The 18,009-nt window shown below is 44.4% G+C and overlaps 1 protein-coding gene across 4 annotated transcripts in view; it reads left to right on the forward strand.

Annotated features, from left to right (window-relative positions):
* The window catches only part of PPP2R3C (protein phosphatase 2 regulatory subunit B''gamma), a 32,907-nt gene that overhangs the window by 5,515 nt on the left and 9,383 nt on the right, over positions 1–18,009 (forward strand). For all 4 annotated transcript variants that reach the window (XM_014570780.4, XM_006117689.5, XM_014570779.4 and 1 more), the window contains exons 3-10: positions 1,402–1,506; positions 4,246–4,358; positions 6,103–6,200; positions 10,947–11,017; positions 13,904–14,036; positions 16,211–16,266; positions 16,344–16,419; positions 16,971–17,107. In XM_014570780.4, coding sequence (XP_014426266.1) covers positions 1,402–1,506; positions 4,246–4,358; positions 6,103–6,200; positions 10,947–11,017; positions 13,904–14,036; positions 16,211–16,266; positions 16,344–16,419; positions 16,971–17,107 — 789 coding nt within the window. The remainder of the gene's footprint in view (positions 1–1,401; positions 1,507–4,245; positions 4,359–6,102; positions 6,201–10,946; positions 11,018–13,903; positions 14,037–16,210; positions 16,267–16,343; positions 16,420–16,970; positions 17,108–18,009) is intronic.

Below are 18,009 nucleotides of genomic sequence, written 5' to 3' on the forward strand. Positions count from 1 at the left end.
TTTTCCCAACCTTTCCAGAATGAATGAATGAATGAAAGCTAGATCCCTATGCAGTGTTATATAAAGCCCTATGATCTGGAAACCACCTTTTCTATTTTATTTTCTTCATTCTTACCTCTCATTAGCTATAAATAATATACTCATTTTGCCGAAAGGATGGGTCACTGGTCTTGTAGATTAAGGTTAGATTTGCTGTTTATATCACCCAATAGGAGTTGGGTTAAGTGCTTCACTTCTGTAAGAACAAAACCAATGGCTAGTCCTTGGCCATGATCTTTGATAAATGTCCTTCATATTAGTGCATAGAATGCTCATGTCAGCCTTACATGTTTTCTTGAAGCCTTTCATTATTTGAAAAGAAAATCAGACACTTGAAAGTGGGGAGTTATCAAAAAATAAGAATTGTTAACCCTACAATACAAATAGGATTTGCTATTTTAGACCTTTAATTAATCAGTAAAAACTATATTTGTCTACTTTTTCACATATGCATCCATTGTATAAAATGGTATCTTCCTAATTACAGGATTCTGGGGATTGAATGTACTACTAAAATATAGATTGCACTAGCATTCCATACAGTCTCAAGTTCTAGTAAAATCCATTGCACACATCTGAGTGTATTGTTTGGCAAAAGTATGTAATGAAGCAGTAATATGAAATTTACGTTTTGAAAATTCTTATAAATTCACAGGAACTGTATTAAGGATTTTAGATTGCATTGACCAGGATATTGTTTTGTGTCTGATGTTTGGCAAGAATTGCATCATGCAAAAGATATGAAATGGTATTTTTATGCATCAAAGTTGGGCTATAAATCAAGAAATAATAGGAGACAGTGACTTGAAACATTTTACAGTTGTTTGTCTTTCATGGGATCAGAAATTAATATAGTGGTTTTAGCTCCATAGCGAACATAATTCCAGTTTGTATTACGAAGTTTATAATGTCACTATATCAAAATATTTAGGTCATATATACTACACTATAAAAATGTACTCTTTCCTTCCATCCTATTTATTTGTTAGGTTTTATATTTTTACAGATTAGACCAGGAACTTCCAACATGCCATGTGCACAAGGTTTGTCAGGGTTAGCCACTGGCGGGCCACTGCTTCCTGCAGCTCCCATTGACTGGAAATGGTGAACCATGGCCACTAGGAGCTGCAAGTGGCCATGCCTGCAGATGCTCAAGTAACTAAAGCATCTGGTAGCCCTCAAGCAGCTTAACCTATCCAACCTTGGGCCAGAGTTTTCCCACTCTGGGTTAGACTGTAAATATATTTAGTAAAACAAAGACTTATATTCTGATGTGTTCATAGGGCACCTAGCAGAACAGGACCCCAGTCCTAACTAGGGATTGAGTACTGCAATACAAATAATAATATTATAATATTTTAGCTGCCAGCTGAGGATGAAGTCTTGCTTCAGAAGTTAAGAGAAGAATCTAGAGCAGTCTTTCTACAGAGAAAAAGTAGAGAGCTGTTAGATAACGAAGAGCTGCAGGTAAGAAAACACTAAGAAAGTTTTGTTGCTTAATCTAACCATGAGAAAAGTGAAGCTTTGGAACAACCTTTTAAGGGGAACAGTGGGGGCAAAAAAACTAACTGGTTTCAAGACTGAACTTGGTAAGTTAATGGCAGGGATGGGCTGATGAGACTGCCTGCAATTACATGTTGCAACTACAGGCAGTCCCCGGGTTACGTACAAGATAGGGACTGTAGGTTTGTTCTTAAGTTCAATCTGTATGTAAGTCGGAACTGGCATCTAGATTCAGCAGCTGCTGAAACTGATCAGTTTCAACACCGGCTGAATCTGGACGCCAGTTCCGACTTACATACTGATTCAACTTAAGAACCCCAAGCGTCCCCAAGTCAGCTGCTGCTGAAACTGATCAGCGGCTGATTCCAGGAAGCCCGGGGCAGGGGCTTCCTGTAGTCAGCCACTGGTCAGTTTCAGCAGCGGCTGACTTGGGGACGCCTGGGGCAGAGCAGCTGGGGTGCTGCTGGGTTGGTCCAGTAGCGCCGCCGCTCCTCTGCGCTACTGGACCAACCCAGCAGCACCCAAGCTGCTCTGCCCCAGGCGTCCTGATTCAGCCGCTGCTGAATCTGACCAGCAGTGGCTGAATCAGGACGCCTGGGGCAGAACAGCTGGGGTGCTGCCTGGTTGGTCCAATAGCGCCCAGAGCGGCGCTACGGGACCAACTGGCAGCGCCCCAGCTGCTGTACCACAGGTGTCCGGAGCAAAGCCACGGAGCACGGGGCAGCGGGACAGCCCAGACGCGCCGTGGCTGTCCTGCTGCCCTCGGGCTCCGTGGCTTTGCTCTGCTTTGCTCCCCGTCCCCCTGGTCTGCAGACCAGGGGGACGGGGAGCAAAGCGGCGGAACACGCGGGCAGCGGACAGCCCAGACGCGTCTGGGCTGTCCGCTGCGTGCTCCGCGGCTTTGCTCTGCTTTGCCCCCCGCCCCCCTGGCCTGCAGACCAGGGGGATGGGGGGGGGGGGCGGCAAAGCAGAGCCAAGCCGCGGAGGACGCGGCCAGCTGACAGCTGTCAGCTGACCGCGCGCTCCGCGGCTTGGCTCTGCTTGGCTCTGCTTTGCCCCCCCTCCCCCGTCCCCCTGGTCTGCAGACCAGGGGGACGGGGGGACGGGGCAAAGCAGAGCCAAGCCTCGGAGCGCGTGGGCAGCGGACAGCCCTGTCCGCTGCCCACGTGTTCCGCCGCTTTGCTTCCTCTCCCTGGTCTGCTGGAGACCAGGGAGAGGAACGGCCCCGTTCGTAACTGCGGATCCGACATAAGTCGGATCCGCGTAACTCGGGGACTGCCTGTACATGCATCAAATGTCTCCAACAGCTGGTGAGGGGATAGTTGATGGGAAGGGCTCTGCGTTACTGTACGGAATTTTTTCCCACTTGTCTGGCTGCTGATTCTTGCCCCTGTGCTCAGGGTCTAACTGGTCACCATATTTAGGCTGAGGAAGAAATTTTCTGTCAGATTAGCAGAGACCCTGGGGTTTTCACCTTCCTTTGCAGTGTGGGTCACTTGTAGGTTTATACTAGTGTAAATGGGGGATTCTCTGTAGCGTAAAGTCTTTACACAATTATTTGAAGATTTCAGTAACTCAGCCAGAGGGTAAGGATCTATTACAAGAGGGGTGGGTGAGGTACTCTGTCCTGCAATGTTTTAGGAGGTCAGGCTATGATTGTGATGGTTCCTTCTGAACTTAAGTCTATGGGTATGTCTACACTTGCTCCCTAGTTTGAACTAGGGATGCAAATGTAGCCGACCTCATTTTTTGAGGAGTAATGTTAGTTCGAACCAAGGGTTTTGATTCAAACTAACGTGTCCCGGAGTGCACTTCCTAGTTCAAATCAGCTGTTGAATGGAATAGCGTGCGGACGAGATTATGCTAATGAAGTGTGGGATATTTAAATCCCCGCTTCATTAGCAATTTCAGTCGGCTACATTTGCATCCCTAGTTTGAACTAGGGAGCAAGTATAGACGTACCTTATGAGTCTATTGGTAGGGCTTGTCTTCACTGCAGAGTTAACTCAGGCTCTTGCCTCAAGTTTTGCCCCTATCCTGACTCCTGCTCACCCACAAAACCACTCACCTGAGTGTGGTGGTGCTTTATACCTTCTTGTAGTATGAGCTAAAGCTCAAATGCTACTTACAGATTGGTTGCTCATTTGCACATTTTGTATTGTGAATGCAGGTTAAACCACTCAAGTGCTGATAGTCCTCCTATGATTTCCCACAATTCTCCCTGCATAGCCAGGACAGACAAGTTCTCTCACCAATTTACCAGGGGTGCTGGAACAGTAAGAGGGTACCAAGAGCCATTGAACCAAACCATAAATCTTGTATATGATTGAAACGATTTCAAGCCATAGGAGGTAGCAATAGCCCTAGTTTTAGCACCTATGCAATTCACTGAGAAAGAATCAACAAATAGTTTAAATTACTGTGTACAAAGAAACATGGGCTATGTCCCCCCTCCCAAAACTTCTAATGATATACATTGATGAATAGAGTACCAGTATGAGTGAACTTGAATGGACACACTTGAGTATACTTTTGCAGGCTGCTTGCATTTGAGCTAAACTCACCTAGGTGCTTAGAGCTGAGTGCCAGTCACCCAAGTTAACTCTGCCAGGAGGACACATTCTTAGAGATGAGTAACTTGTTTGAGCATGTTGGCATTTGTTGCATGATATTTCCCTAACCAAATCTAAACCCCTTTTTAAGAATTTGTGGTTTCTGCTGGACAAACATCAGACACCTCCTATGGTTGGGGAGGAAGCAATGATCAATTATGACAGCTTCTTGAAAGTGGGTGAGAAAGCTGGACCCAAGTGCAAGTAAGGATCCTTCATCTAAGTGTATGCTTACTAAAGCTAAACAGTTGTTTAAGATCATAATACTATATAACTAAAGTTATAATAGGACAATTAATTTAAGGGTGAGCAATTGGCATTATATAAGAAAATTATCATGGATTCTTCTCTTTGCACTCCTGCAACAAAGGTAATGTCAGGCATTGATAGAACCATTTTGATTGAGGTGTCCACAGTAGATCCTGGTTGATTTGGATTAAGAGGAAGTTCTAACAATCAGAAATACCATTATTGTCCAGGAAAGTTCAGAGCTCATGTGGCTATTAGGAGGTAATATCTAGACTAGCAGAAGGATTGATCCCGGTCAGGTCTTTCCAGTGTCAGAGGCCTCTCATACACTCAGCATAACAGCCCAGTTCATTTGTTTGGTTTGACAGGAGTAAACAAATAGTCAGGAACAGGTAGAAGTCAAACAATTTGTACAGTTTCTTCATACATCGTTCTTAAGAAGACTTGGACGCTGCTAAAAGGGCAAGTAGATTGAACTAGAATTGAAATATACAAAAGACCATTAAATCATCTGAAGGCATTGCCACTAAGTAGTTGATGATGTTCCTTAGTGAGCTTAAATCTAAGCTGTATTAATTAAATGGTGCTTAGTTTACGTTTTATAAATAGACACAAAGGGTTTGATGATATAATATGGGAAACTTCTCTTGAAATCAGTGAAGAAAATTGGACAGAGAGCAACTTGCAATATCAGTACATTACATTTTATATTTTGTTTTTGTTGTAGAAAACCAGATAGCTATGCATGGACGATCACTGAAGATAGGGTGGGGGGAGGCAAGCTCCGAGCCCCAGCCCTGACCTGAGGCCCTGCTCCCCATGGGAGGCAAGCTATCTCCCCGCCCCTCCTCACCACGGAGAGGGATAAGGGTGGCACGTGCGCATCCTCGCCTCCCCAGCCCCAGAACATTGGGAGGGTGGGTGTCAGGCATCCGCAACCTCCCTGGCCCCAGACCATGGGGAAGGCGGCTTTGGGTGTCCCCAGCCTCCCCGGCTCTGGAGCAGAGAGAAGGTGGGTGGTGCGCAGCCCCATCTTCCCCATACGAGAGCACGGGAAGGGAGGAGGGTGCACAGGTCCAGCATCCCCAGCCAGGATCACTGGGAGGATGGGTGCTGGGGGCAGCAACGCTCTGCCCCCAGAATGCCTACAGAACGTATTGTGCGGACAGGGCCAGGCTGCGTAAAGGATATGGGAAGCCCATGCAGCACTGGATCTAAAAATTCTGGTTCATTTTTTGTTCTCTTACGTCCATGAATGTCACTGCACATATCTCTTAAAATCTCTCACTTTGCTTGTGCAATTCATTCATGTTACACATTTTCTGAGGCCTGTAAGTAGCATGACTGAAATTAAGATCTGGCCAAGTGTCTTTTATTATTTGTATACACTTCCAGAAAAACAACATATCCAATCTTGTCATAAAATAATATTCAGAAGAATGTTAGTTGTTCTATATACTGTAGCTGGATCAACCAGTCAGCTTGGTGTCATTATACTAGGTTTGCACAGTCTGAGACTTAGTCTACGGTGAAAAGTCCACACTCCTGAGTGACATAATTAAGCTGACCTACCCCCGGTATAGACGGCACTAGGTTGATGGAAGAATTCATTCCATATGTAGTGTCTATACTGAAGCTATTGCATTTTAAGATCTTGGTGGAGACGAACCCTTAATGTTGTCATTCTTCTGTTTCATAGGCAGTTCTTTACAGCAAAAGTCTTTGCTAAATTACTGCACAATGATCCCTATGGAAGAATATCTATCATGCAGTTCTTCAATTATGTGATGAGAAAAGGTAAGTTGATATTTTTCTGTTATATTGAGTATTATTTTATTTTCAGGAGTATTTGAAGTTGTATTATATTCCTAGTGTATGGTCCTGTCCCTGCTGAAGTCTTAATAGAACATTTGCAGTTCTCTTCAACAGGCCCTTAGGGTATGTCTAAACTACATCCCTCTGTCAAAAGAGGGATGTAATTAGGCAAATCAAAAGTGCAAATGAAGCGGGGATTTAAATATCCTGTGCTTCATTTGCATAAATTGCATCACAGCGGTCTTTCAAAAAAGGGTATTTCAAAAGTGAGAGTACAGGATCTTTCGAAAAAGGGTGGTGGTTGTTTTTTTTAAAGAACTGCATCTAGACGGCACTATCACTTTCAAAATACCCTTTTTCAAAAGACCGCTGTGATGCAATTATGTAAATGAAGCGCAGGATATTTAAATCCCGGCTTCATTTGCACTTTCCATTTGCCTAATTTACATCCCTCTTTTGACAGGGATGTAGTTTAGACATACTCTTAGATTGTTCTCCTGTTCCACCTTTTTTTCCTAAGTATTGTTTTATAGGAAAAAAAATTCAAACTCTACAAATATCAATGGCTTTGAAATAAAGCTCTTGAAAGTCATTGCCTTTCTGCTCACACAGCTGTTTCCTGCTAAGACGATTCCAAGTTATGGTTGTATATTTGACTCCACACAAGGAAAAATATTGATTGGTTAACTATTTAAGATGCCTTATTCTCTTCTTTAAGCAGCTGACGGCTTGTACATGTTACCACATATGTCAATGTAACTTACGTCGCTCGGGGGTATGAATAAGCCACTGATATAAGTATCAATGTGGATAGAGCTAGGTCAGCTTCTTTTGCCAATATAGCTCTACCTCTTGTGGAGATGGTTTTGTTATGAGAGCTCTCTCCTCTCAGCATAGAGCATCTCCACCTGACATGCTACAGTGGCACAACTGCATCAGTGCAGCTGTGCTCATGCAGTGCTTCTAGTGTAGACCAGCCTCAAGATCAGCAATAAGCTTTTTTGGTTTGGATTGTGTTTCTACCATTCCATCAGGGGTAGAGAACCTTTTTGGGGTCAGGGGCCACTGATCCACAGAAAAATCAGTCGAGGCTGCAGACAAGTGAGAAGCAAAAAAGAAGAAACCCAAACCCTCACTGACGTGGTCCCTGAGTGAGGGGAAAAACATTCCTCACCATTCCCTTCGTACACCAGAGCCTATGGGGGCCCAGCCTAGTAGATTTTGCGTGCTCTTGCCCTGCATCGGGGTGCTGCAGCACCAACACAGGCTCCCCAATTCTGAGGAGCCCTCAACCTTGGCCAGATCCAGGCAAGCTGGGGGCCACATCTGGCCCCTGGGCCTGAGGTTCCCCACCCCTGCATTACATATTTAGGTGCAAGCAGGCTGTCTGTGTGGCACCCTCTTGTGAACAGATCAGTTCCCACCTCTCAGAGCTATTGTATCAGGCTGTGCTCTTCTCCAGAGAATGTTCTGATTAATCTGAAAACATCACATTAACAGGAATGAACTCTTTGCACCTCTGCATTCTCTCCTGTGCTGCAGAAGGTTGTCCGGAGCCTCTTATCCCTACATTAGCCCCCAAAATAGAATCAGGAGCTCCCCTTCACTCTGCCTTACTGCTTCCAGCTGGGAGAGGTGCACCTCACAGCCCATCATTTACAACTTTCCTTTCTCCCCATGCCCTCCCAGTCCTAGAGAACATGGAGGAACCAGGAGGAGGACAGAACTAGTATCTGAATAATAGTGAGGTTTTCTGAAGAAGCCTCCTTGTGCCCCTAACTCATATCTTCCTTACTAACCATTTCCTAAAAAGTCAAGAGGAATTCACTGCCCAGGAATTGCATAGAGTTACGGTTAACTTGTATCCTTCCAGAACATTAAATACATTTACTCTAAAACTTCTGCAAACCACGAAACACACAGTTTGGGCACACACCAGCTCCACCCTGAAATTATAACTCTGCACTCTTTGACTGACATCTCTCTGATGGGTCCCCTCCAGGATACCACCTGGAAGTAAGGTACCGCTAAGCCTTCTGTTACACCAATCTGGATTGTGACAAGTGTAGAGTTCTCCAGCAAAAGCTTATAGTTTAATGCTATAGACTACATGCATCCCCTCTCCCCGCCAATAAATTTTTAAGCGGGCTGTCCAGTAGCCCAGCTCAGTCCTAACTCACACTGGATCCGGGACCTACCCCATTTAAAATGTAGTATGAGCCAGGTGGACATGTAGCCTGGCTCAGTTCTGGCTCATGCTGGGTCCAGAAACTCAGCTCCCACTCCTCCCTGCACAGGGGCTGCTGCCGCACGAGATGACAGGCAGCTGGTCTGTGAGGGGAGCTGGTTTTTAAACCGTTTCCCCTTGCGGACCAGCTCCCACCTGTATCAGAGGCAGCAGTGTGGAGTGGCAGTGGGATCCTCAGGAGTGGGGACGGAGAGAACTGGCTGCTGGCCCAACTCTGGGGACTTATCAAATAGTCGACTAACCAATAAGAATTCATGAGGTTAATCTGCTATTCAGTTAACCTCTATTTAACATCCCTACTAACATTCACAGGCAGGGATCACACCCAGTTATGCTCATCGTTGATCTGCCATCCACTGCATTAACCAACACTAGAAAGGCTCTCACCAAAATATCCTCAGCTTCCCAGCCTAGGACCCTGGCTCTGTACCTGGTCAAAACTTGACCAGCATGAATTTATTACCCAGTCCATCCCTCCTTTGATATGAAGAGGATGATGCACAAGCCCTTAACTTTGCTGAGATTTTTCCCCAAACCTTTTACTCAGAAATACACTAGTTAAGATAAAATGTGGCATAGGTTTATTAACTACAAAAAGATATATTTTAAGTGATTTATAAGCGATAGCAAACAGATCAAAGTAGATTACCACAAGAAATAAAACAAAATTGCAATCTATGCCTAATGTAATAACTTGGTCTCCATATATTGTGGTGTGGACTATTGCAATTTGCTGCAAATAATCCCTGCACCAGTCTCTAAAGAGGATGGCTATACTGCATCTGGGAGGTGTAATTTCCAGGTTAGATAGGCATACACGCAATAGCTCTGCTCAAGTTCACAAGCTAGAAATAGCAGTGTGGCCTGAATGGCAAGCCATGAGGAAGTACTTAGTTCAGGGGTGGACAATAATTTTTGATGGGGGGCCATTCCAAGATTTTGGTAAGTGGTCAAGGGCCACACTTTTCTATGGGGGGGGATGCGGCATCTGGGATGGAGGTTGAATGCAGAAGGGAGTTCAGGGTACAAGAGAGGGTGTGGGGCTTGAGGGGGAGTTTGAGTGAAGAAGGGGGTTCACAGTGCTCAAAGCTTCCACCCTATCCCCAGTGCAGAGAGGTACATGGAGCAACCAGCCACTCTGAACCCTGGGGCTGCTCCTTGCCTTTGGGTCCAGCGGGGTGGTTTGTGGGCTGGACTGAAAGATTTGCTAAGCCAGATCCCGGCCCCAGGCCTATCCCGCATCTGGGAGGTGGGAGGTGTCCACCCCGACTTAGGACCTTGGATAGAATTGTACTCAGGTAGCTAGCCAAAGCCACCGCTTGCCACCTCAGCCATGCTGCTGGTTTTAGTTGCCATCTCTGACCTTGCATCCAACTCAGCTGGGATTGTTCTGGGGGTGGAAGCAGCTCCTAAACCCTTCCCCCATCCCCTCCGAGTTCACAGATTTTAAAGTGAAATCACCCAGCAGCCGCGTTTCTGAGCGGCGTGCGAGGGAGGAGGGGCGAGGCAAGTGGGGAGACTGCCTGGGGCTCCCTGCAGCATCTGCAGTCTGTATCTGGTGGCTTGGAGGGACGGATTCAGCCTGCAGTCTGTATTTTGCAGAGTCCCATTCCCTCTATATCTGGAACCTCCTAACATGCCCCTGTGAATCCAGATCTCCCCACCCCCCCACCAAGCTGCCCACACCTAAATTCCCCCCCCACACACACACACAGAACCCTCTTACCCCACACATGTATCCTCCAACACTTGGATCCTTTTGCTATTTTGAGGCACATGGCATGGAGAGGCAGGATATTTCTGGAGCAGGCCCAGTCCTTGCACTGTTTCAGGGTCACATGCAGCTTCACCCCCATGTCCATGCTCCAGTGGGGGAAGGGGAGTGTGGGGCTGTAGAATGATCTCCATGTAGCTGGTGGCCAGTGTTCCTCATTGCCATGCTGGAACTTCCGCTTTTATTCTTGACAAAACATGCAGAATTTTAAAGAATTTTTTTTGGCACAGAACTCCGTCAGGAATAATAAGTACAAGTCAATAAATTAGGGTACGTCTACGCTTGCTCCCTAGTTCGAACTAGGGATGCAAATGTAGCCGACTGAAATTGCTAATGAAGCGGGGATTTAAATATCCCGCGCTTCATTAGCATAATCTCACCCGCGTGCTATTCCGCTCGCCAACTGATTCAAACCAGAGCGTCACCCCCCCTCCCTCCCCAAATAATCATATAGTTGATACAAATTGTATTGACTTCACAATTAGCCAAATAACTGCTCTTTAACATCCTTAGGTTATAGGGGCAGGGTTGGTATCTATCTTAAATCTGTAATTCTGGTTTTCAGAGGATTGAGAATACATGTATTTGACTTTCTGAAAGGGTACAAAGCAATGTCAGTCTGCTTAGTTAACTGTGCGTTAACTAAGTATTTATTCTTTGCCCAGAAAAGGGATCCTATATCATGATTTTAAATCCTTTTTTACAGTGTGGCTTCACCAGACAAGAATTGGCCTCAGTTTATATGACGTGGCAGGACAAGGTTACCTCAGAGAATCGGTAAGTACTGCACACACAGTAAATATAATGTACTTCTATCTGGTGTAACTTAAATCAACAGAGAGAATAAAGTGTCTTGCACTTTAATGTTTCTCTATTAGGGTATGTCTACACTACAAAGTTAATTCGAACTAACAGACGTTAGTTCGAATTAACTTTGATAGGCGCTACACATACAAACCGCTAGTTCGAACTTAATTTGAACTAGCAGAGCGCTTAATTCGAACTAGGTAAACCTCATTCTACGAGGACTAACGCCTAGTTCGAATTAAGTAGTTCGAATTAAGGGCTGTGTAGCCACTTAATTCGAACTAGTGGGAGGCTAGCCCTCCCCAGCTTTCCCTGGTGGCCACTCTGGGCACCACCAGGGAAACTCTTCTGCCCCCCTCCAGGCCCCGGAGCCCTTAAACGGGCACGGTCTCGCTACGGTGCCCGTGCCAGGTGCAAGCCTGCCAGCACCCAGCCAGCAGACCCTGCACCTGGCACGGCTCGAGACAGCCACCTGCTGCCACCCAGCCGTCCGCCTCTTCCCGGGACCAGGCTGGCGGCTCCCGGGAGTCTGCCCAGGTTTGCAAGAGGCGGGCGCTCGCCTGGTCTAGTGCAGACATCGTGGACCTCATCCACGACCTCCGCACTAGGCACAGGAAAGTAGCCGTCTAGGGCAGGATAGCTGCCAGCCTGGCCACCCAGGAGCAGGTGTGCATGAAAATCAAGGTGGTCCACTGAGACCCCTGACCCTGAGCACTGAGCTTAGAATGGCCGTACTGGGTCAGACCAAAGGTCCATCTAGCCCAGTAGCCTGTCTGCCGACAGTGGCCAACACTAGGGACCCTGGAGGGGATGGACCGAAACAATGACCAAGCCATTTGTCTCGTGCCATCCATTTCCAGCCTTCCACAAACAGAGGCAGGGACACCATTTCTACCCCCTGGCTAATACCACTCCATGGACCCAACCTCCATGACTTTATCTAACTTCTCTTTAAACTCTGTTCTAGTTCTAGCTTTCACAGCCTCCTGCAGCAAGGAGTTCCACAGGTTGATTATTTGCTTTGTGAAGAAGAACTGTCTGTTATTAGTTTGAAGCCTGCTCCCCATTCATTTCATTTGGTGTCCTCTAGTCCTTCTATTATGGGAACTAATGAAGAACTTTTCTTTATGCACCCTCTCCACACCACACATGCTTTTATAGACCTCTATCATATCCCCCCTCAGTCTCCTCTTTTCTAAGCTGAGAAGTCCCAGTCTCTTTAGTCTCTCTTCATATGGGACCTGTTCCAAACCCCTCATCATTAGAGTTACCCTCCCCTCTCCCACCCTCTCTCTTCCCCTCTCCCACGTCCTTTTCCCAGTCTCCCCGAGTTTTGTTAAATAAATAGAGTTTCTGTTTTTGACCACACGTGTCCTTTATTTTGTACATCAGGAAGGGGGGCTAGGGAGGGGTAAGTGGAAGGAGGTGAGGGAGGAATGGGGTACGAGCCCCCGATGGGGAGGACTGCGGTGGCTCTGCAGGCTCCTTGGGGTGGAAGCTCTCCTGCAGCCCCCCGATTAACTTCCTCCCCCAGATGGCAGCCTGCGGCAAGTGCAGCCGGTCTGATGGCCGAGTGCTGTGATGTGCCGAGTGTGGGCACTCAGGGCAATCCAAGCCAGGACTGCTTTGCAAGCAGGGAACCCCTGAGAACTGTCTGTCCAGGGTGGGGATCGGGTCCCTTTAAGCACAGCCCTTGGCTAGCCTGAGACAGCAGCTCCACGCTCTAAGTCCTGATCTGATGCCCTGCCGGCACTGCTTCCGGCCATCCTTAACCTCAGTTCAGGGTCCACTCAATGTGGACATGCTAGTTCGAATTAGCAAAATGCTAATTTGAACTAGTTTTTAGGTCTAGATGCACTAATTCGAATTAGCTTAGTTCGAATTAACTAATTCGAATTAAGTTAGTTCGAATTAGTGCTGTAGTGTAGACATACCCTTAGAGTAAAAACCCAATAGCTTAGACATCTTGGTTGACACCAAACTCATTTAGATAAAGAGAAGCTTATATATAGTAATAGAGATTCAGTGGCAAGGGAATTATTAGCTTGGGAGACATACTGGTATTTCCTTAAGGAGGTTTGAATACTAAGATTTCAGATAATTGGTATTCTATTGTATTTGTTAATAAACAGGTGATGTAAAAGGCTGTTACCAGAGATGCTCTTTGTTTTTAATCTTTACACAACTAGTGGTTTTAAAAAAATAAAATAAAATCTATGATCAGATATTAACCAAAAAGAACATTCGGGCTCCACAGTTGTGCAGTGTCATTCTGCAAAGATTTGGTTTATCGCATATCTATTTTTCCCTTTCCCTTCCCCCAATTATATTAATGAAACAATGCTGGTCAAAATGTCAGATATGCGTTTTACATGGTGCTCATCTTGAAGAAACAACCTCAAGTATACAGAAATCTGTGTTTCATCATATGAGGGAGCATTGTCTTAGCAATCTTTATTCATCTTGTTGCTCCTGGTGTCTCTTAATTTTGACACCAAAAAAACTGCTGTTATAACATGCTCTTCTTCTCCTGTCACTTTTACTGGCAGTGGTATAATCCATCTGAATAGAAGTATTAATTAGTCTCTAATTATTCAAAATACTATCTAATTTGCTAGGTGCAGTAAATTTCTGAAATTTATAGAGGAAGACATCATTATTGTTCAAACTGAGTTTTAAAAATTGGACAAAAAGAAGAGGATTTAGGTAATTAAATAAAATCAAGCATTTACAAGAATATTGCCACAGGATAATATTTTCAACAAATAAAATTTGCAAGGCAGAAGAATAAACAATTTAAATTGCACAATGGCGATGTTTATCATTTCAAACCATATTTTCTTTTTAATTTTCCAGGATTTAGAAAATTATATTTTGGAACTTATCCCTACTTTACCACAGTTGGATGGTTTAGAAAAATCATTTTACTCATTCTATGTCTGCACTGCTGTTAGAAAGTTCTTCTTCTTCTTAGACCCTCTCAGAACAGGTAAACTCTCAAATATACATGGGAATGGTTTTACTTCTAAAATATGAATACTGAAGTTGTTTCTATCTTCGTAACATTGTAAAATATTTTCCTAGGCCACAGTCCTGCAGTGTGATCTGTGCAGATTGAATTCCAATGTGGGATTCTATGTGGGTTTAATGGTATTTCTGTACACATAACATTGCAGGATCAAAGTCAAAATGGGTCCTAGTGAAATACTTCTTCAGTGATTTACTCCAGAGCACGTGCTTAACAATTAAAAGTAATAGGTTGGGCCATATTGCTGCAAATTAATTAGGATTAGCTTTTTATTAATTCCCACTAAAATTAAGCCTAACTACCACCTCAGATATGCTGGTACTCTGCCAAAAATTCTTCTCATAAGACACAAGCCAGATATCTTTCTGTCAATCTGCTCTACTGTTCAATAGTTAGATTCTTCAGTATCTCTGGCCTAGTCTATACTAGAAAAGGTTTGTGGCAAAGCTATACTAACAAAATCTCCTAGGCTGTCTCTAGACTGCATCCCTTTTCCGTAAAAGGGATGCAAATTAGACACATCGCAATTGCAAATGAAGGGGGGATTTAAATCTCCCCCGCTTTATTTGCATAAAAATGGCTGCCGCTTTTTTCCGGCTCGGAGCTTTGCCGGAAAAAGCGCCAGTCTAGACGCGGATCTTTCGGAAAATAAAGCCTTTTCCGAGAGATCCCTTATTCGTCTTAAAATAAGGAATGAGGGATCTTTCGGAAAAGGCTTTATTTTCCGAAAGATCCGCTCTAGACTGGTGCTTTTTTCCGGCAAAGCTCCGAGCCGGAAAAAAGCGGCAGCCATTTTTATGCAAATGAAGCAGGGGGGATTTCAATCCCCGCTTCATTTGCAATTGCGATGTGTCTAATTTGCATCCCTTTTATGGAAAAGGGATTCAGTCTAGACACAGCCCTAGTGTATACAGAGTTTACACCATCAAAATGATATTTTTGCTGGTATAGCTTATATCAATTTCCTGAATGAAATAAGCTGTTTTGACAAAACCACTGTGTTGCTACTACAGGTTAAAACTTCGAAATCTGGGACTCTCTGGTCTTGCAACATCACATCTTGCAACATCACATGGTTCAGCAGGACCATGGATGTTTCTGGATCAAAGAGCCCCGACACATGAGAGTATGAACCAGCTGGGATCCGCATCCCTGAGGAGCCCCACCCAGGCGGGGCAGCAGTGGGACCAGCGAGCCCTATCCCCGGGGACCCCCAACAGGATAGGGCAGCAAGCAGTAAAAGTAGGGCAGCTGGCAAGCCCCATCCCCGGGAATCCCCAGTAGAGCACGGCAGAAGCAGGGCAGCCAGCAATCCCTGTCCCTGGGATCTTCTGGTGGGTGAGAAGCCCATCTGAGGAGCTCCATCCCCAGGGAGCCCCAGTAGGCCAGAGCTCATGTCCAAGCCCTGCAGGCTGGGACCCAGTGGCAGTGGGGCCAGAGCAGAGCCAGCTGCAAGGAGGGGGAGTGTCCCGGGAGGCTAGTGGCAGGGGACCTCCCCATATCTAGCAAATTCCCTCATTTGGGATGGGTTAGATCCCGAGGGTGCTGAACAAGGGAGGTTCAACCTATGTAACTACACCTACATTAGACCTTTTGCCAGTATAAAAAATGTATTAAAGAAAAAAATCACACCCAAACAATGTTACTATTCTGTTAAAAGTTTTCAGTATAGACCTAGCAAATAACATTCACAAATGCACAAACCCAAGTTGTTTTATATTTCACTTGTGATGCTGTGGAAAACACTCATAATTGTTATCTTAATTTCCTGTCTTAAAAAGTGTGCAATTCCATTATGATTTTTTTGAACTGACACACATTATGTCAGTCTTTATTGCATAATGTCATTATAATTGCTAATATTTATTTTTTTAAATGGCTTGTATTTTATAGTTACATTTAATGTTTTAACTTGTGTCTATGCTTTTTTGTTAGTTCTATTTCTCAGGGGTTAGGAAGCATAAATAATAAAATGTTTGCTTTGTTTTTTGTGGTAATTTCTTTAGGACCCAATCTTGGTAGTCTTATTACTCAGTACCACTTATCTAACTGGAACAACTTAAGTGAGTAATGCCAGGCTGATGTATAATAACTACATGACCATGTTACAGATTTTTTTTTCTCTTTTCCTTTAGGAAAAATAAAGATACAGGATATTTTAGCTTGCAGCTTTCTGGATGACTTATTGGAGGTAAAAATCTCTTGATGTGTTTTGTTAATTCACTTTGCATTTTCAGAATTCTAACTGTGTGATTCCTTTTCACTTAGTTAAGGGATGAAGAACTTTCTAAAGAAAGTCAAGAAACAAATTGGTTTTCTGCTCCATCTGCATTGAGGGTTTATGGTATGTTTCTAAATGCACAGCCACTAGTTTGCATAATTTAGTGAGATACTGTCCTCTGTGGCCCCGTATGTGTATAAAACCCCATTGCTTAGATCGGGGTGGGCAGAAGGGCCTCCGAGGGCCAAATGCAGCCCGCCAACCTGGTTAATCCAGCCCGTGAACTCCCTGCCACTCTCCCACCCCCAGGCCAATCAGGGCCTGGGGATAGGGAAGCATGCAAAGTCTCCTCCCCCGCTAGGGTCATGTGGCGCTTAGAGTCAACCACCAGAGTTGACTCTAAGCACCGTGCATCCCTTGCAGGGTGGGGGCAGGGAGTGAGAGACTTTGCGCACTGTCCACACCCCCAGGGAGAGCATGTATCTCTAAGCGCCGCACACCCCTTGCAGGATGGGGGCAGGGCAAGAGAAGAATTCACTCTCTCCCCCCACCCCCAGGCCCTGATTGACCTGGGGGCAAGGGAGTGACACTCCTGTGATTTGTCACATTAAAATGTAGTTCCTTTATGAGATTGGGAGATTTTATTGTATTTTCAGTCTATTTTTTCTTCCTAGGCCAGTATTTAAATCTTGACAAAGATCACAACGGTATGCTCAGCAAGGAAGAACTATCCCGCTATGGAACAGGGACTCTAACCAACGTATTTTTAGATCGTGTCTTTCAAGAGTGTCTGACTTACGATGGAGAAATGGTAACGTGCATCTCTAGCTTGCACTTTGATTTACAAGTTGTTCTGTACTAAAACTATTATAAATATTTTAGCGTAAGCATTATCTTTACAATAGAGAACAAATTAAAATGACTGTTTTATTTAGTACCTGCTTCTGCAAATAGAACAAAGCAAAGTCTAACCAATATAATTATCTGATGATTACAAAAAACATAATGTGTTATTCCATTATATTTTGATGAAAGGAGATGAGGTACCACTGTAACAAACCAAGATAATCCAGTATACATTTTCCTTTCCAATAAGTGAAGGCAGTAATGTTAACTAAATGTGAAGAAGCAGAAATGTTTCTGGAATTATTTTGGCTCTCTTGAAACAAAGAAGGAAATCCAAATGGCAAGTAATTGAATAATGTTCATTAGAGAGCTGACACAACAGCTAGTTCAACTAGTTAAATAATAAACTTCATTGTGATGTTAACATGAGCTGAAAAAATAGTGGTTTTGTTGTGTGCCTCCTACAGCAGCATGAGTAGACAATGAGGAGCCTATAAACTAAAAATAAAGATTTAGGATGAACAAAGACAATCAGTGAAAATATATGTATATTGTTTATCTGAAACACTTCATTTATAATGTATCACTGGTTTTAGTTTTTATGTTGAAAAGATTTACAAAATGTAAATTTAGTTGTGATTTCATCCTATCAGGTCTGGGGCTCCAATTTGGAGCTAAAGTGGAAGCCGGGGGAAGGAGGGGAAGTTGTGATGAATGCATAAAAATCCAGCTTATATGTAACCTATGTAGGTAGTTATAGTTAATTGTTGTAGTGTGATAAAGAAACCAAAGCAGTGGCACTAACAGAAAAAAGAGAAAGCATGGTCCAAATTCTACTATATTTAATGTCTTATGTCAGGGTCCGTT

The sequence above is a fragment of the Pelodiscus sinensis genome, chromosome 5, assembly GCF_052426305.1.
Source record: "Pelodiscus sinensis isolate ZL-2025 chromosome 5, ASM5242630v1, whole genome shotgun sequence".
Taxonomy (NCBI): domain Eukaryota; kingdom Metazoa; phylum Chordata; order Testudines; family Trionychidae; genus Pelodiscus; species Pelodiscus sinensis.